At 47.9% G+C, this 21,219-nt stretch overlaps 1 protein-coding gene across 1 annotated transcript in view; it reads left to right on the forward strand.

Annotated features, from left to right (window-relative positions):
• LOC138300730 (uncharacterized) overlaps nt 1-21,219 on the forward strand; it is a 1,597,374-nt gene that overhangs the window by 206,267 nt on the left and 1,369,888 nt on the right. The window contains exon 2 of the mRNA XM_069240438.1: nt 11,586-11,659. Within this exon, the coding sequence (XP_069096539.1) occupies nt 11,608-11,659 (52 nt within the window). The 5' untranslated portion in view covers nt 11,586-11,607. The remainder of the gene's footprint in view (nt 1-11,585; nt 11,660-21,219) is intronic.

Genomic DNA, 21,219 nt, shown 5'->3' on the forward strand with positions numbered 1-21,219 from the left:
CTACAACCTCACATTACCTCCCAAGCTCAACAGCATATCCCAAGTTATAATGTGCTCACATGGAATATAAGAGGAATTACATCATTGCGCAAGAGGCAGCGGGTTTACACGTATCTCAGGAGACACCAGATACACCTAGCCATGCTGCAAGAGACACACCTTTCAATCACCACACTTGAAAGCACACGCGTAAAATGGAAAGGACAACTACACAGAACTACATCCTCCTCATTCGTTCGGGGAGTGGCGATCTGGATCGCCCCGGGTGTCCCATTTGTCACGACTCGAACGCAGATTGATCCCAATGGCAGACATGTGGTCCTAGAGGGCGACCTTGACGGCTCACCCCTAGCGCTGGTAGCGTTAGATGCCCCTAACACAAACCAACGCGACTTTCTGAGAACACTAACAACTGGAAACCTTAACGTCCCAGCAGCGGACAGCATATGGGGAGGCAACTTTAACTGCATCCTAGACACCCACAAAGACCGCTCCTTCCCCCCGCTTGACACTGCCCCAACCAATCATGCCTCATTCGACCTAGTAACTTGGGTTTCCAAAAACAGCCTGAGAGACATCTGGAGATTCGGACACCCCACACACAGCAAATACTCCTATTACTCTTCAGTACACAGTCTACACACCAGGATATATTTGCTCCTTGCATCAGCAGCAGTAATCCAGAAGATATGCTCATCAGAGTACCTAGCCCGCACCATCTCAGACCATAGTCCGTTATACTGAATTCTGTAGTGGGGCCACACACATGCATACCAACATAGTGACTGCAGACAGAGGCGCTCGCAGACCCCCCCCTTCCACGCAGAATTGGCCAAGTGCTTGTCTAACTATTTCTCCTTGAATAATAATACAACCACGTCACGCGCAACCGAATGGGACGCCCATAAAGCTGTGATACGAGGTCACAGCTAATGGACAACGGAAAAACATCTGCCCTCATCCTCCTGGACCTATCCGCTGCCTTCGACACGGTCTGCCACCGCACCTTAATAACCTGCCTCCACGAAGCCGGAATTCAGGAAAAAGCCCTCGACTGGATCTCCTCTTTCCTCTCCGGCCGAACCCAGAGAGTCCGCCTCCCACCCTTCCACTCCGAGGCCACCAACATCATCTGCGGCGTCCCCCAAGGCTCCTCTCTGAGCCCAACGCTGTTCAACGTCTACATGCCCCCCTCGCTCAACTGGCCCGTCAGCACAACCTCAACATTCTCTCTTACGCCGACAACACCCATCTCATCCTTTCCCTCACCAAAGACCCTCACACCGCCAAAGCCAACCTCCATGAGGGAATGAAGTCCATCGCCGAATGGATAAGATACAGCCGCCTGAAGTTGAACTCTGACAAGACGGAGGTCCTCATACTCGGACGCACCCCCTCCGCCTGGGACGACTCCTGGTGGCCCACCTCACTGGGAGCCCCCCCAACACCCACCGACCACGCTCGCAACCTGGGATTCATCCTCAACTCCTCCCTCTCCATGTCCAAACAGGTTAACGCAGTCTCTTCCTCCTGCTACCACACCCTCCGCGTGCTCCGCAGAATCTTCAAATGGATCCCGACAGAAACAAGAAAAACGGTTACCCAGGCCCTCGTCAGCAGCAGGCTAGACTACGGTAACGCACTCTACACAGACATCTCAGCAAAAAACATACAACGCCTCCAACGCATCCAAAACGCCTCCGCCAGACTGGTCCTCAATGCACCCCGCCGTTGCCACATCTCCCATCACCTAAGAATCCTCCACTGGCTCCCCGTGGACAAGAGGATCACCTTCAAACTCCTCACCCACGCACACAAAGCACTCCACAACGCTGGTCCAGCCTGCCTGAACAACAGACTCAACTTCTACACCCCTACCCGCCAACTCCGCTCCGCCAACCTCGCCCTCGCCAGCGTTCCCCGCATCCAGCGTAAGACCTCCGGCGGCAGATCCTTCTCCTTCCTCACCGCAGAGACCTAGAACACCCTCCCTACCTACCTACGACAGACCCAGGACCTACACACCTTCAGGAGACTGCTTAAGACCTGGCTCTTCGACCAGTAGCAGCTCCCCCCCCCTCAGCGCCTTGAAACCCTAATGGGTATATAGTGCGCTCTACAAATGCTGTGATTGATTGATTGATTGACTGATTGATTGATTGATTGTCTCGCAGCCTCAGTGGGGGTAAGACAGACACTAACCAAAGAACTGCAAGTACTGGAGACTAAGGGCCTGATTCTAACTTTGGAGGACGGTGTTAAACCGTCCCAAAAGTGGCGGATATACCACCTACCGTATTACGAGTCCATTATATCCTATGGAACTCGTAATACGGTAGGTGGTATATCCGCCACTTTTGGGACGGTTTAACACCGTCCTCCAAAGTTAGAATCAGGCCCTAAGTTGTGCAAGGCGGAGGTAGCGATCTCCAGTAATGAGACTATGCTAGAGGAACTGAAATCGCTAAGGGCCAGCCACAGGGAGGCAGACACTATGCTTTGTAAGCATGATTACAGACATTTCATGGCACAACAACATGCAGAGGGAGACAGATCAGGCCGATTATTAGCATGGCTGATTCGACAGCCATCGCAATCCTCACCTGTAGGTGCGATTCGACTACACTCAGGTAACATTATTAACACTCAGGTGGAATCAATGAGGCCTTTTTCACATACTATCACTCCTTATACTCACCCCCTCCCCCACCAACTGAACAGCAAATGGCACAACTACTGTCAATAATCCCCCAAAATCAACAACTAACCGAAAACGCAGATGCGCTAGAGGGCCCTATTACCATAGAAGAAGTACGCCTAGCACTGTCACAGATGGCACGTGGCAAAACACCTGGCTCAGACAGCCTGCCAGTAGAGTATTTTAACTCCCAAGCAACCCACCTCCTGCAACCACTCCTAGAGGTGTTCAACGAAGCGCACGCCAGGGTGCAACCTGATTCCATGCGCGAGGCCCTGATAGTTGTGCTCCCGAAGCCGGGCCGTGACCCTCTAGATGTCAGATCATATAGACCACTCTCCCTACTAAATTCGGACTGCAAACTTCTGGGGAAAATCCTAGCATATAGGCTGCTCCCCTACCTACCAAATCTGATACACACTGATCAGTCCGGATTTATCCCAGGGAGAAGCACCTTTTTAAATATCAGAAGACTAATCCGCATAATGCACAACGACATAGAGGGAGAAGCGATGGCCCTATCCTTAGATGTAGAAAAAGCGTTCGACACGCTGAGCTGGGACTTCCTTATGCACACACATGTTGCGCTAGGATTCGGCAACGGCTTCGTCAGATGGATTAAAACACTACATTCCAAACCCACAGCTCGCGTCAAAACAGGACAAGTTATCTCCGAATCATTCCCAATAGGCAGAGGCACTAGGCAAGGGTTCCCACTATCCCCCTTACTGATTGCATTAGCCATGGAACCACTAGCAATCAAGCTCTGCAGCTGCGCCCAAATTTGGGGGCATTCCAGAATCTAACACACATTATACGCCCTAATATATCTGTGCAATCATACCACTTCCAAGCTGGGGTGATGTCAATACTGGACACCTTTGCACTTGCCTCTGGCCTACGAATTAACTGGTCCAAGTCAAGTATTTTTCCCCTTACTCCCATAGCAAATGACATGCACGCGGCATTACCAAAATACCAATTGCCATGGTCTCACACAACGTTTAAATATTTAGGTATACAAATATATCACTCCATAGCCGCCCTAAGGGAGGGCAATTTTGACAGAATTCTTAGATCTATCCGTGGCTCTCTGACGTTCTGGAACTCGCTCCCTCTATCCCCTATGGGCCGGGTAGCCATAGCCAAAATGCTCATCCTCCAGAGGTTCCTATATTATTTCACCACGCTCCTGATACTCTTGCCACGCTCGTTCTTTCACACGCTGCACTCCTTGCTGACTGACCTGCTCTGGGGCAACGACAGGCGCAGAGTAGCATTATCCACAACACAATATGCACAAGACGCAGGTGGATTAGGCATGCCAAATTTCGAATTATATTACGCCGCTGCTCAACTGCAATGGCAACCATGTGGCTTAGTGAGCCCCCTTTAGAAGAAAGCAAAGCACTGAGAGAACACATAGCACCACTGCCGATTCTAACCTCGCTATTGGCTAGCCTCCATCGCCCACAGAAAAATGATTATATTGTTGGATGTAGGCAGATCTTGCTGGCGCAGATATGTCCAAGGCAAGGCCCCCACACCTCCTTATTCTCCCCTGTTGCCGCTGACACAACAGCCGGGAGCCCAAAAACTTTCACTACACCACGACACACGTGACATGAGACTATTAAATGCAGGAGACTGTTACTCAAGCTCCACAATGCGCTCCTTCGAGGAACTAGTTAACGCCGGGGTTACTCAGACCGGGGCCTTTCTGACATACAGCGCAGTCAAAAGTCTACTCAATAACCTACGGGGGCTCGGCAATGCTGAGCCACAAGAATCTCAGCTGCTTACCGTAATCCTCACTATAGGCAGCACAAAAGGCATCATAACCAAACTATATAAATTGCTCCTAGCAGTGACTTGCTCGGACTTGGCACAAGCTAAGTCCCGCTGGGACGTCGCCCTCCCCTCACCATTATCCCAGAAAACTTGGGCTGCAGCACTCTCTATGGGCGTTACACCCAGTTCAACTACATTCATCACTCCTATCTATCTCCGGCCCGCATTAACAAAATATACCCAAACTCAAACCCAGCATGCCCTAGATGCTCTAACCCTGCAGGAGACTTCTGTCATATGGTATGGAGCTGCCACCCAGTGAATACGGCCTGGCAACATATTACCGATGCCACAGCGGACATCGCCGCTCACCCCCTAGCATACACGCCGGATTCATGCTTGCTTGGCATACGCCGACGCGATTAAGGGGACAAACACCTCCATAAATTTATAGACCTTCGTAGTTTACAAGCACTTGATTGCCACGCACTGGAAGGCCCCACATGCCCGCCACATGCTGTCTGGCTCCGCGAGCTACATAGCCGCTCGCAAGCAGAGGCTCAGACATTACGCCATCTACAATATAGGGGACTGATCCAGGGTGGCGCTGAAATATGGGATAGTTTTGTGGTAAGCATTGAAGCCAGAGATGATACATACCCCCCCTGAACACTGCGGAACCCATGTGTTATATTCCCTGTCTAAACTTCACACTACACAACCCCCCGTAGTCCTCCAAAAATCAGCCCAGACACCATCATATCCACCAGAAGCGCAAAAATATTAAGCTAAATAAGCTTCCCCTAACAGAGATCCCCTGAGTTACCACAGAGACACGAAACCACCACTTCTGGCGCCGCGCACACTCCTGCCTCGCTCAGCCTCCGTTCCACAGATCACATACACAACAGAAGTGCCACCCCCACCCCACAGGTAAGTACTGCCTGAACCACACCCGTTTATATACTCCTGGAACACAAATGTGACATTAACCATAAGTTGTACAGTTATATGTTGCATTACAGTACGTCAAAATACAAACCGCATTGTACAAGATAACATATGCGAGTAAACAGATTGCAAAATCTTTAATGGTGAAATGTACTGCTGCTTGTTTATCATGTTTACTAAACAGATTTTTTTTTAAAACGAATTATGCATTAGTGGAGGTCTTGGCCTAGCTGCATGGCCTCATGCCAAGCAGCATTTCTTAGGCATTTAAGAAAATGTCTACTTAGAGAATTAAATTATGATTTTCCACTGTGCTGACCTAATGTGCTTGTAGTTAAAACTCTTTCTCATGAAAACCACTTGCTAGAAGATGCTGTACTAGCTAATGCAACATTGTGTGTAAGACTGACTTTCTTAGGAGAATACAATGGAGACACTGACTGAAGTATAACCTGCAACAATATTGTTACCTGATGAGCCGGATGATGAGAACAGTACGAAAGGAGCCAATCATCGACAAGTAAACCATGTACTAGTAGAAATGTAGATTTGACGTTTTAGTTTCACTGGACTAAGGCCCTCATTCTGACCCTGGCGGTCTTTGACCGCCAGGGCGGAGGACCGCGGGAGCACCGCCGACAAGCCGGCGGTGCTTCAATGGGGATTCCGACCGCGGCGGTAAAGCCGCGGTCGGACCGGCACCACTGGCGGGGTCCCGCCAGTGTACCGCGGCCCCATTGAATCCTCCGCGGCGGCGCAGCTTGCTGCACCGCCGCGGGGATTCTGACCCCCCCTACCGCCATCCAGATCCCGGCGGTCGGACCGCCGAGATCCGGATGGCGGTAGGGGGGGTCGCGGGGCCCCTGGGGGCCCCTGCAGTGCCCATGCCACTGGCATGGGCATTGCAGGGGCCCCCGTAAGAGGGCCCCTACATGTATTTCACTGTCTGCTGCGCAGACAGTGAAATACGCGACGGGTGCAACTGCACCCGTCGCACAGCTTCCACTCCGCCGGCTCGATTCCGAGCCGGCTTCATCGTGGAAGCCTCTTTCCCGCTGGGCTGGCTGGCGGTCTGAAGGAGACCGCCCGCCAGCCCAGCGGGAAAGTCAGAATTACCGCCGCGGTCTTTCGACCGCGGAACGGTAACCTGACGGCGGGACTTTGGCGGGCGGCCTCCGCCGCCCGCCAAGGTCAGAATGAGGGCCTAAGTGTGAACATTCAATCCCTTGACCAATAGGGACTCGGGAAGTAATTTTAGGAAATCTAACTTAGTCGGACTGCACAGGAAGAAGAGACCGCCATTTCTTTCGAACGGCCCAACGACCCACTTTGACCCATTTCGCCCATTTTTCCACCTTGAGAAGAGACATGCTTAACTATATTGCTTAAAAGACTGCCTTTTCTGAACTTTGATGCTGAATCCTGATGCCTTGCTGACCAGACTGATGTCTTGAGGATGAAGACTGTCACAGCTTGCTGATCCAAACTGAGGGTAGGTACATTGACTATGATATTGTTTGCTATGTCTATTTGCTTTTGTTAATAGTACCAACCGCTATTTTGATAGAGCCATAGTTAGATGTTTTTCCAAATTTGTGATAAATAAATTGTTCTGCATGAAGTCCAAACATGCTAATGCTAATCTGGTGCTAGTTAGGGATCTCACTAATGAAGTTCAATACATGGAGTAACATTTGATGTCTTTTCTTTGCTGAATCTAAATGTATATAATATTGTTTGCGCAGTTATTCTTGCTATTAATTTGCACTGTAATTTTAGAATGTGTAGTAGCTCAAGCTTTGATTAGATTGCGATTCTTTCGTCATTTTGGTCATTATGGGGGTCATTACGACCCTGGCGGAACAAGTCCGCCAGGGCCGTGGGACGCGGTGGCACCGCCGACAGGCCGGCGGTGCCCCGCGGGGCATTCTGACCGCGGCGGCTCAGCCGCGGTCAGAGAAGGGAAACCGGCGGTCTCCCGCCGGTTTCCCGCTGCCCCAAAGGAATCCTCCAAGCCGGCGCAGCATGCTGCGCCCGCATGGGGATTCCGACTCCCCCTCCCGCCATCCAGTTCCTGGCGGTTCTCCCGCCGGGAACCGGATGGCGGGAGGGGGAGTCGTGGGGCCCCTGGGGGCCCCTGCCGTGCCCATGCCTATGGCATGGGCACGGCAGGGGCCCCCGTAAGAGGGCCCCTAAAAGTATTTCAGTGTCTGCAAAGCAGACACTGAAATACGCGACGGGTGCAACTGCACCCGTCGCACCTTCCCACTCCGCCGGCTCTATTACGAGCCGGCGTCATCGTGGGAAGGGAGTTTTCCCCTGGGCTGGCGGGCGGTCTTGTGAAGACCGCCCGCCAGCCCAGGGGAAAACTCGGAATACCCTCCGAGGTCTTACGACCGCGGAGCGGAATTTCGGAGGGGGGAAGCCTGGCGGGCGGCCTCCGCCGCCCGCCAGGCTCGGAATGAGGGCCATAGTGTTGTTTCTGTAGGTTTATCAATTGATTTTGAGATTAACCTACATCACATTAGCTTTTTTAATATAGAGAAATAAATATTCTAACTTTTACATAAAGGTGTGGTTATTTATTACTGCAAAGTCACGGGTGTGTGGCAATTACAGACTCTTATTAATTATTAATGTTATTGATTGTTATTGATTATTGATGCTAATGATTCATTATTGAGTAATGATCTGCATGTGCAGGATATATGGTGGGAACATCTTAAGCATAGTCAAAAGGTTCATCGACCTATTTGCGTCCCCTTGTAAGTTTACTTATTAAGGTAAGATGCGCTAACATAACTATGCCCTTTTGTTCATTGGTCCTGATGAATGTGCTTGACTTTGATTGCTGTAGTTCACACTAAAACTAGCCAGCTATACATACAAATGTATCACTAAATGACATAAAGTCTGAAAGGCAACAAATTTGACATTACACATGCGATCACAAATGGATACAATTAAAACCGGTGGAATGTTCTATAATGACTGGCATTTTTCATGGTACATGTCTTTCTCAGGTCTACGCGTATATGGCAACATATTGTTTAGGGGACTGGAAAGCTAAGGGTACTCTCAGATCACTACCATAACACACCAGTGAAACGGCCAGCAAACATGATTGTACCTAATAAGGTTGCAGGAGCTCGGTACAATAGGATTGTGAGATTTTTGTATTCAGTAGCATACCATCATGACAAACTATCCCTATGGAAGAGAGCTTGGGAAGTGACTGGCACGTCTAAAGATTCCCATTCAAGAAGATTTAAGGGCCTTATTACAATTTTGCACAATGCCCGTATAATCTCTGCTCCAGGGGCATCAGGAATCCATAACCTCCACATTAGCAGGCCAAGCAGGTGGTGAGTGCTACTAGGGAGTGTTTGTAGCCCAAATACTTTAATAAATTGCCCATTGGTGCCTTAACTTCCATTGCTCTAGTCTCCAAACAAGCATTCATTAAACTACTACAAGAGAATAGCTAGGTGGAGCTGTAGCGTGTGGGAATGCATGCAAAAAGAAAACATGAAATGAAATACGGAAGGAAGGAAGGAGTGGAGAAAAGGATGAATGGATGGAAAGAAGGATGGATGGAAAGATCAATGAGGCATGGATGAAAGAAAATTGCATGTATGGTCAGCTGTTGGAAGAGATAGTTGTATGGATGAATGAACAAGTGGATCAATTAAATGGGAGAAGAATGTATGGAACAAAAATGGAAGGAGTTGAGAAAGGATGATTCAGAGCAGGATTGATAGAAATAGAAAGTTGTGGTATAGAGAAAGATGGCGGGGTGGATGACATGGAAGGAAGGATGGAAAAAAATCAATGAGAACTGAGATGTAAAAGGCACCACTATTTGGCCAGATTGTTTTCAGAATTAATTTGGCAAAAACATGAATGAGTTCAGGACGACTTGTTCACCTTATCTGCTGATCTGCTAACATATGGTGCATCCCTACTCTCTCTCTCTGCTCTGGTGCACTGAGTACTGCCTAGTGCCAACATAGACACCCTTGGACCATTGCGCACGGAAGCCTGCGTTACAGACAATGTTGTATTGGTGCAGTCCTCCAAGGCATTTTCCTCTTTCCATGTGTGCTGCAGATTGCTGCAGAATAAAAATATTTCTCTCCCTTACACCTGCTGGGATGGCGTAAATAGGTTTACTATTCTTAGCAAAACTGGGAATGCTCCAAAATTAGGGACATATTTAATAGCCCCTTGCACCACCATAGTGCCATTTTTTAGGTGCTAAGGTGCTCTTTCCCCCGCAGCAGATTTACAAAGTGGGGCAATGCATGCATTGTGCCACTTTGCAACCCCTTGCACCACATTATGCCTGCATCTGGCATAATGTATGCAAGGGTGGTGTTCCGACCCAGGGAGGCCCGAAAAAATGGCGTAGTGAAATTTACAAGATTTCACTGCGCCATTGTTTCAATAATTTTTAACACCTGCTCAAGGCAGGCATTAAAATTACGCCTTCACTATAATCAGGGGGCCTCCCTGTGCTTCGCTGCACTAGTGTCAAAATGTTTGATGCTCATGCAGCAAAGCGCCACAATAGCATAACATTTTTTGATGATATTGTCCAGATGATCGCTGTAATCTAAATATGGCACAACCATGGTAAGGGGGGCAAGGATGACACAAGAAAAGTGGTGCATCAGGACTGTGGCATCACTTTCTTCTAAATATGCCCCTTAGTGGGACGATGCATGGGAACACCCACACTATACCTATAGAACGTCTTCCCAATGCAGAATAATGCAGGGCAATGACTTGAGCTGGCTTGCATTACTCTAGATTTACTAAGCCACGCAGAGTCATGCAAGGTGGCTTTGTGTGGCTTATTAAATCTGACTTAAGAGCTTGCGTTGCCTTGCATCACCTTGCATGAAGCAAGGACAATGAAAACCTTGAGTAAATGTGGGCCATCATTTCTATATCACTGTATGTGGCTCACTGCAACTTCTCCAAACACACCATCGTCATAATTACTCATTGTAAAATTGACATTATGTCAGGTGACATCTGGAACTAAAAGGTTCCAATACCAAGCAAGTCTTAGATGAACTCTGGATGGTATTAGGATATTAGGCTGTTTCCAAAGAGTTTCTGAATGCCATATTATGACATTATTTTAAGAAAAACACATTGCAAGATCACTGTAAGATGCTTGTTTCTATAGTACTGTTTCTGTTGCAATCCCAAATTACCGGATTTCACCTTCACCTTTCCTCCAGTTCTTATCAGGTTTAGCTGCGTAGGGAAGGGGGCTCAAGCGGGTCATGTTTTTTCCATTTGGTCGCCATAGTGGAGGAAAGTAGTTAAAGCTGCTTGCAGTATTTCGTTCCTTGGAATCAGTACAAGTTGCACCACTGCCGATCACAGCTTTCCGCTACTGCACAGACAGCCGCCTATTTTCTGAAAAAAGGTATGCAGGAGAGACCACCTCCAGGCCCAAAACTAGCTGATAGTAGCTCTGGGACCTGCGGTGCAGATGGGGCTGCACAAATGAGTCACAGAGACTTAGAGGCGCCATAAAGTGGGATATCTGCTCTCCATAGCTGCTGTGATCTTCTTTTCCTAGCTAACAATATTGGCAGCTTCTGGAAATGCTCTCTTCCTTCACTGCCACCCTAATCCTTAGCAGTAGCTATTGAGTTGTCAGAGAGACTGTAGGACCATGGGGTGGCACTACCTACCACATCCCCTCTTCCAGCCCATTGGCAGCCTTCTAATTGACTCGAGAGGCTGAGGGTGGTCTCAGGGGTAGCAACGGGCAGTTCAGGGGTAGCGCCTACAACCTCTAGCACCCCTAAATCCCAGCTATGGCCATTCGGCCTTTGTTTTCAACTCAAATCCTACTAATGTAAGTGTTAGCTTGGACCTCTTTCATTTCATGTCCCTTTTAATGTATGTATTGTTAGCCAAGACATAAAAATATTCATTTATTTTAAGTTTTAAAATCTCGTGGAAGATGATGTGCCAAACAAAATCAAAATAATTTACAATTAACTATCTGAATCTGATTGTGCTACATTTTCTATCTGACTAAAAGTCACTTCAAATTGTTGTTCAACAATATGTACCTGTCGTGTAGACTAAAGGAATTTTCTTTCTTTTTTTATGGCAGAAGTTGCGTAGGTGTTTTCAAGATGAGTGAAGGGGTTCCAGAGTCATGTAGAAACTGCGGTGAAAGGTCCTTCGGTAAGCTAGCTCCTTTCGTGCTATGTAGAACATCTAGAAAACAATATGCAACACCTCATGGTACGTGACTCTTCTTATTGGAATTTCTACAAGAAATCATGCATACAGGTTGCGATTCGTGGTACACACGATATAACTCATTTACGGAGATCTTTTCTCTGTAACCAACATTTCTTTTACTCAGTCATGTGATGTCAGCCACGCCGGGCCAAGCGGCAGTTCCTAGCTGGGAGCAGGGGAGCGTCGCCACCCCGCACTGCTGAGCAGAAAGAATAAAAAATAAAATGGTAATAAAATAATTATTTTATTACCATTTCATTTTTGACGCTTTATGCCAGCAAACAGAGTGCGTAGGCAGGGCTGGGCCAGTGCATCTTTGCTGCTAATGACGTATCAGTGAGGAGTGGCCACCTCAGTTTGAAGTGCGCCTGTCTATTTGCCTGGCTACTTTGCTACGGCTAAACCGAAATGTGTACTTCAAACCTCTCCTATCCGGCTGTCTTGGACAGAAGAGTTGGACAGCAGGCATAGGCATACAGTGCCTTTTGGAGCCTGAAAACAGCGCCTTGATTGGATGAGGAAGTTGGCAGTGGGCTTCGTGCTCGGAGGATGTGCTGCAGAAGAATCGGGACTTGCTGCAGACCATAGAATAGATAAGTGTTTTTTTTATATTGGTGTGTATGTTATGTGTGTCGTTTGTGTGTGTGTGTGTGTTTTGCGCCCCTCAAATTTAATTTGCTACCAACTGCCACTGGCCACACCCTCCTCATCCCTCTTCTGGTCCCGATGCAGTGGATACCTCCGAACCCTGCCTTCCCCACCCCCGTCCCCCCATCAGTGTCCAAACCAGTATCTCATTTACTTGCAATATGTCCGCCAACTGCTTGGATCAGGAGCAGTTAGTCCCGATGGGGCTTTGGTGCTGCCCCCTATTGGACCCGTCTCTACTTGATAAGTTTCATGAGTTAGAATTTAAGCTGTAATCATTTCCAATAAGAATGACAGACAAGAACTAAAGTTCAAAAGTTTAATTAAAGATTGTCAGTACAGGAGTGCATAAGCTGGACCAGCGATCCATTAGTATATAAGTGTAGGAAGGTGCCCTTCTTGTATCTTCACTTCCACACTTTTTGCTCCAGTGCTGATGGTTATGACTGTAAAAGTGCACTGGAGCCTGCTAACCAGGCCACAGTGCTCCCTACCTAAAATATGATGCAGGGTCATTATTAACCCCATTTGGCAAGAACGTTAACCCCCTTATAAGACCCTGGTAAGTGGTACAAATGGTACCTGGGGCATGGGTGTTAAATGGGTCACCAGGGCCTGAAGCACTGATTATGCCACCCTGCGTGACCAAAGTATACTGATGTCATCAGTCCTGCTATTGAAGACTGCATGAGCAGTGCAAACTGCTCAAACTCAACTTTGCCCTCACCATGAGTATCAAGGCCAATGCACTATTTTTAATACATGTCAGTCAGGGCGTGGCCTAGCCGGCGACTGAAATGACCACGTGGCTGTGAAGCTCCTGCGGCAGCTCCTGTATAATTGGCAAGAGCTGGCAGCCAGAACACGGAGGCAGGCTGACGGAGACGGCAGAGCAGTGAGGAGTGGGGGGGATCACAAAGGGGGGCGCGGCTGCAGAATTGCAGTGCACGGGCACTGCAGACATTGAGGCCCAGGTCCGCTGGCCTGCGTGCCTCAGAGGCCCTGAGGCGACAGGGGGCCTCGGATGAGCCTGAGATGCGGGGTTGCCTGGCGGCGCGGGACCACCTGGGGCAGCCGGGAGTTGATCCCTCGCTCCCCCCCAAGACTAGAATGCTACCGGGAGAGTATTGCTGGCTTTCCTGGACTGATGCTGCAGGGAACGCTGAGTGGCACGGCCTAGTGTGGCCCTTCCTGCCGGTGACGTATCTCGCTGTGTCTGGGCTTGGGCATGGCTAGCCTTCCAGGGGGTTGGTGGTGGCAGTGTGTGGCCAGCCGGTACCTTGTGCACTTTTGGGCCGTCTGTGCAGGCTGCGGGGCGGTGCCGGGTGGCCATGGGCAGTGGTGACCCGAAACAGCAGAAACTTCCTTTTGAGAGGAGACAACAGGTTGATATGGCCTTCGCTCCGGCGAGGGACGTAGACGACACCCGGGGGAGTCCGGTGCGTGACCAGACAATCAGGGCGGAGGATATACTGACAGATTTGCGGGCCGGATTTCGCGCCATTGATAACATATTTGATTTGTTAACCTCCAGGCTAGACAACATGGGAAGCAGGTTGGATAAACAGCAATTGCGCCTGGAGGGAGCAGAGTTTTATATCTCTTCCATTGAGGATGATACAGCAACATTGAGAAAGCGGTTTGAGAAAGATGAGGTGAGGTTGAAAACTGTGGCTATAAAAAAATGAAGATTTGGGGGCCCAAGGGCACTGTAATAACCTTCACATAGATGGAATCACGGAATCCACCAACACTGGCCAGCTTGATTTGTTTTATAGAGAAAGTGCTGGTGGAATTGTTGGGGCACCAAGGCTTCACTTAAACCTTCATGGTGGAGAGGCAGCATTTCACCTTGGGCCCTCGACCTGCCCCCGGTGCACCCGCCCGCTTGATAACTGCTCACCTATTGAATTATAGGGACAGAGACACATGCCCTTCGTCTTGCCAGGGATAAGGGCCCTTTGCAATATCAGGCTGCAGCTGTGTCCCTCTTTCCCGATGTCACGCCCACAGTACAGGAAGCCAGGCGGAAATTCTCTGAAGTCAAGACAATGCTTCATTCTCTTGGAGTTCGTTATTGTATGATATATCCCGCCACGTTGAGAATGGTGGTGAACAGTAAACTGCAATACTTCGACAATCCTAATGATGCCATGGCATTCTGCAAGCAACATCCCGGGCTAGGCGATCGCCCCATGGTTCCTCACGAGGGCACGACAATCTGGATGCTAGGCCTGCTTCGAGCATGGAACTGTTCCCCCAAATTTAGATTGGGCAGATCGATTTATGGATCCCACATGTTTGACTAAACAATGTACCTCCCTCGATTATATATGATAATCACTGTTTTGGCACTCTGTTGCCTTTAATAAAGGTTTCTTAGATAGGATGCCCTCCCCTATTTCGCACTGACATTCCTGTTAGCGGCCTGGGAGTACTCCGTGGCTGCGTTGTTATGCTCTGATGGTTTATACCAAGATATCTGTTCTTTTGTTGTAATGGTCTCTGGGGTTTCGCATGGCATTTTTAGGCCGGGTGTGGGAGGTGGGAGGGTTGTTCTATCCCTATGGGTTGTGCGTTGTAATTTTGTTATGTTATGCAATGCAGTTTATCTTCATACTTACCTTTCCTATATATGACTACACAGTTCCTACACGCAGGAGCTAATGCCTCTACGGTGAAAAGCTCCTTAGACCTTACACTCATGTCCTGGAACATATGCAGCCTTAACAATCCCCGTAAAGGCAAATTGGTGCTGCAATACCTCCGCAGGCATGCAGTGCAGATTGCTCTTCTGCAAGAAACACACCTCCCCGCTGGCTCTGCCCCTTGCTTCGTGTCCACGTGGGGCCCACACCACTACTTTGCTAGCTACAGCACCTACTCTCGGGGTTGGGGGTGTATTCTGATTCATTAAACAGTACCGTTTAGGCCACTTTCGACCTGGTCAGATGGAAATGGCAGATATGTGATGTTTGCAGGACTCTTGGCTAACCATATGATTCTACTTGTAAACGTTAATGCACCCAATATTGATGCTCCTGAATTTTTTCATGATATCCACTCACACATTGCTTGCTTTTATGTAGATCACATCCTGGTGGGTGGTGACTTTAATATGGCAATGGACCCAGCATTAAACACCACTTCTCATGCACCGACGTCTAAGCCTCGTTCCCTTCAAGCTCTGAGGGACCTCTACAACACTTTTGCTTTACATGATCCATGGAGATTGCTTGGCACAGACACCCTGGCCTACACTTCTCGCTCAGCGGCTCATGGCACCTGGTCACGTATTGACTATTGGCTTTTCACTAGTACTGCTATGCAATGGGTCACAGCTATTAAACACCTACCCGAACATTATCAGATCACTCATCGGTGCTAGTCACACTTGCTATCCCCGCAGCCTGCGGGCCAGGAAATTCTGGAGGTTCCTGCGTTGTTGGATGTTCCATTCAGTGTATCCTAGAGGGAAGCTACGGTTGACTTTTTCAAGTTAAGTGAGGGCTTGGTGAGTACCTGGGCGCTGCTGTGGGATGCTTTTAAGGCATATACCAGATTTATTTGCATTTCCACGCATTTTAGTGTCCTGCATGATATACGTCGTGGTCTAGCACATGTGGAGGTGCAGCTTACTGATATTTACCGTGAGGCGGTGACTACTGAGATTACCCCCCAACTATGTTGCCGTGACCTCTTGCTCGATGAGTTTAACACTTTGGCAGTTATGGAGGCACACTACTTGGGCAAGTGCACAAAGGCCCGCAGATATGGAGAGGGGGACAGACTCAGGAGGTTGCTGGCCAAATAGATCAGACCCTCCTGTCTCACATCCCATATACTTGAAATTAAAAAGCCTGACGACAGTACTGCCATAGATACTGCAGAGGTCCAGGCAGAGCTTTTCACATACTATTCCAATTTGTATACAGTGCAACCTACGCCGCTGCATTCCGCATTGGAAGACTATCTAGATGACATTGCTATGATCTGGTTAACATCCACCCAGCAGCAGTTCCTCCTCTGCTGAGGAGGTTTCACAGGCAATAGATTCGCTGGCTGGGATGCGTGCCCCGGGGCTGGGTGGGTTTACTGCCGCATTTAATAAGAAATATAAAAATATTCTTAGCTCTCGCCTTGTATCAGTAAATGCTGAGGCTTTGGAGGCTGGGGTTCTCCCTGAGTCAATGCGCAAGGCGGTAATTACCCTTTTGCCAATATTGTAGGTCATACCGACCTCTTTCCCTATTACATTTCCACAATAAGATTCTGACCAAAATGGTCACTACGCACCTTTCCCTCTTGCTAGATAAGATCATCTCCCCTGCTCAGTCCGGCTTTGTTCCACACCGCTCCACCTCCATCAATCTGCGCACTGTTTTTGTGGTGCTAAACAGAGTGTCCCCTGAGGTTCCGGTGGCGTTTGCCCTATTAGATGCCAAAAAGGCTTTCTATTCACTTGAGTAGCCCTTATTGCACGCTGTCCTAAATAAGCTTCGGTTCCCTCGAGGCTACACCGATATGGTCTCCCTGCTGTACTCGCAGCCCATAGCTGCCATACAGCTTAACGTGAGCTTTCCTCTTTTTTCCCCATAACACATGGTACACGGCCCCCTTGCTCTTTATTCTGGCAATGGACCCCCAGTTTGCCATCTGCGTAAAGGACACATACACAAGGGACTGCAATTTACCAGTGGGCCACTCCTGGTATCGCTGTATGCAGACAAAATATGACTTTTCATTCGCCACCCTGACACTAATCTTACACCAATACTGGATGAAGTAATTCGATTTGGCGAATTCTCCGGGCTGCATATAAATTGGAACAGGTCAGAGCTTTTTCTGCTGACTGACATTACCCATCCACCTGCGACGGAGATTCCTTTGAGGTGATGCTCTGACTCTGCAAAATACTTAGGTATTCATATTCATAGAGACAAGGAACAGGTGATAAGTTTAAATTATGGACCTGCAATAGAGAGACTCACCGCCCAGGTGAACAGATGGGTGAAGCTGCCAATCTCCTTGGCGGCCAGATATCGTTCATTAAAATGGTGTTTTCCCCACAATTCCTGTATCTATTTTTGAATATTCCGGTCCTGCTTACTAATTCTTTTTTTTCAACACTCCGTGGCTTGATCATTCGGCTGGGGTGGGCAGATAGACATCCGCGCATTCGATGGGAGGTCCTTACTCTCCCCTATGAGCGGTGTGGGTTTGGGGTCCCCACTTCAAGCTTTTCTACCTGGTGGCACAATATCAGTATACATATCACTGGTATCATCCTGATGCTCACTTTTCTTACTCAATCCTAGCGCGGGACCTGTCAGCTCCTGTCCCGCTGAGCGCCCTCTTGCCTTGGGGTGTAGAGATATTCAAACTCTTTCTACAACCAGTTGGGCATGGTGTAAACTTGCTCACCTGCTTCACACACTGTATTCCCGAGCACTGAAATTTATTAATAATCCTTCTATACCCATTACACAGGAGGCGCTGGTTCAGTGTACATTACATACTTTTCAACTTCATACTCTTGGGGATGTTTTCTCGGACAATCACATATTTTCACGTACTATAGATACCCGTTTCACAGACGTCACAAAATTGCAGCACTTCGTACTATGTCACCTACAATGCGCTTTGCATATAACACTACCCCATATATCCACTGGCTCCTGCCGAGTTTGCACCACGCACCCTGGTCGCTACGGCGGACTCGGGGGCTCGATTGGTATCCATACCCTATCTTGTGTGTATTGAGGGCAATCCTGTTCCAGATGCTCGGCTCAGGGAATACTGGGAAAGAGATCTGGGTTGCCCACTATCCCAAAAAGTCTGGGAGGCATGCTGTGCGCAGAGCCGATTCGACTCACTTAACCAACGCCACAAGTTAGTCCACTTTAAATTCCTAAGGAGGGCCTATATCACCCCCAGGGACACGGCCTGCATTGATCTGAGCAGTTCGCCCCTGCCCCAAATGCCGTGAACCGATTACAGACTTCTCACACATGACTTGGACCTGTCCCAACGTTAATCGATTTTGGTGCAAGGTATATGATCGATTGTCGGTCATTGTGTGTTGGTCTCCAAGTAGTGACCTATGTACAGCACTTCTCGGCTACACTGGATATTTGCCAAAGTCCACAAGGTGCCTCACTGCGATTTTACTCTTGTTGGATAAACGGGACATAGCGCTTCGATGGGCCTCCAAATATGCACCATGCATTACTTTCTGGTTGACTAGCCTCACATATTGTGACACCAATAGCTAACTTTCCACCTCATTACAGCCTGTGAAATCTAGGCCTAACGATATTTGGCAACCCCTGAGAGTCTATTTAAATACACTCTCCACTTCTCCACCAACATCTCAGACTTCAAGCTCATACTGAACCCACTCTTTCCATGTCATTATTTCGGCTTCATTTCTAATTGTCATTTTACTGACCATTGCCCGGCAACCTTTTCATTGTCAACAGTAACACCATTTACAATTTGTAATGACGGTCTGTTACTTACATGGGGGACAGTTTCTCTGCTTGAACTGCATCACCTTGTGTTTGTTCTGTGTTACGTTTTAAAATGATGAATAAACATTTTTTTTTTTAAAGAAATATATGTCAGTCATGCGCTAAGGTAGGCCTCCTGAGCCCAGGAGGAAGGGTGCATAATAGTAAAGGTGTGGACATATAAGTGCACACTTATATATCCCTATTGAAGCCTCTTTCCATTATGGGCTACTATAGGGAATCAGGGGGCCATAGGATAACATGGGCTGGCACCTTGGCATCTCAAGGTTGCCAGCTCCATTATGGTCCCACTGAAATAAGTCATGTTTGGTATTAAACATCTTGTCTTATTAAACCTGACTTGTTCCGCAAGTCAGATTTAATGTGACATGCACCCAGGAGGCTACCCTGGAGGTTGCTAAGTTGGTTGTCACAACCTCCCCTGTGGCCTGGCTGAAAGATTACAACCACTGCCGCCAACACAGGAATTTGACCCCCTGCCTAGAGATATGAACCCTCCAAGAGTCAGAAACAAAGACCTGCATAGGCAGGAGGTGTCACCTCCCTCGCTTGCAGGATGGCAATTAAAGTGGTACATCAAGGTGGTGAGATTCAAAGGCTGTACCGCCTCTGATATACAAGTAGGCTGCCTCACAGGGGAGGACACAATCACAACCCTCCCCCCAGGCATATTTGCACATAGGCTCATCTCGAACGAACTCTGTAGCAGCTTTGACCCATCACCTCAGTGGCCTTACCATTGAGATTTTTCATCTCATTCCTCACCTGCACCATCAAAGCAAGCAGGAAATCTAGCACCTGCTGAACTCCGTCTCAGCACCACAGACAGCCGGAAGTCCTCTGAACCGGGGTTGTATGAGCCAGATAAAAATATACTGACTGTCCTACATGGTCCTAGGGCCAAACTCACCTTACCCCCTCTGTGGGTTACCGTGAACTCAACCTGCAAGTGGCAGTAGTCCATTCCTTCTTCGACTGCAACATTAAAGTTTTACAAGAGTGAAATACATTGATTTATTTTTCCTTTAAAAAGTCAGAGCTCAGATCATCCTCTTCCGATTGCCTTCATTTTGGTGTCTAAATGTATTTAAAAATCTGCTTTTATTTTTATAAATTGGTGCTGGTTTTCTTTTGAGTTGTCAATTACTTATCGTCCATGTTGGTACTCTGAAATGCTTAACACATTCCTCTAGTAAAGCCAGTCAGCTCTGTGCCACCCTACCAGGACTGAGCTTGTGGCATCATGAGGGTATTACATAGAGAAGCCTAACCAGCTTCTCTGCATAATACCCCACTTTCTTACAATAGGCAAATAATAAATTAAAGAAAGAACACAGTGAAGCCCTACTGGAAATCCAACAGAGATTCACCTCCTAAGACAGGACAAAAGTGGGCCTCTAACATATAAATATTGCGAATTTTACAGTACTTTAGACAAATTGTTTAATAAATTTACTACACAAATAAATGATTCACAGGATATACACCAATAGAAATAAGCAAGAAGAAATATTCTACTACAGAATACATTTGAGGATCGTGTCACAATTCTACTAGATTTGATTCGGTCATTCCCAGAGTCTGTTCATGTAACATAACTTGTTACATAGTGTTTATTTCGATCTGAGAATAAGTACATCTTGTTCTGGGTGACTAGGGAAATGCTAGTCTTTCATTGCAAAGCCTACAATTTTTTATTACAGCGAAAATAACAACAGCAACAGTGATCATGTGATATGCTACAATGTCACATCCAAGATGGAAGAAAAACACAAAAGTGGATTAAGTTAGTATAAGCCCAGTTAAACGCTGCAAATAAAGAAAAACAGATCCCATACCTTCACTGCATCATGTTCCAGCATGAAGAACAAATTTGCTTGTATTTCATTGGACATTTTCTTCCCAAATAAACCCTTTCCTCTGCTGCAGCACAGAAATCCATTGCTTTCGTTCACTCAGCCAGTGTCAGAGCAGCTGCAAATTTCCAGTGTCGGCGATCTCCCTTTTCACCCATCATGCCCAGTGAAATCAGTTTCTTTCCCGGCCAATTCCCATTTCAACCAAAAATTATTCCCAGTATTGCCAATGAGGGGTTGCCTCAATCTGTATGCCAAGCACCAAGTGCCAACTTTGCCTGAACCCTGCCCTAATATCTGGATACCGCAGGGCACTCCCATACCTTGTGTATAAAGTTGCCCCTGACTAGCCCACATCTCATGCATTTGGGCACGGGGCACCTCCTCATTATGTGTATCCATGCCGGTGTGAAGTAAACCATGTGGAAATACTTAAATTGAATAAGACGAAGCCTTGATGGTA

Source organism: Pleurodeles waltl, chromosome 6 (assembly GCF_031143425.1).
Source record: "Pleurodeles waltl isolate 20211129_DDA chromosome 6, aPleWal1.hap1.20221129, whole genome shotgun sequence".
In the NCBI taxonomy this organism is placed as follows: Eukaryota; Metazoa; Chordata; class Amphibia; order Caudata; family Salamandridae; genus Pleurodeles; species Pleurodeles waltl.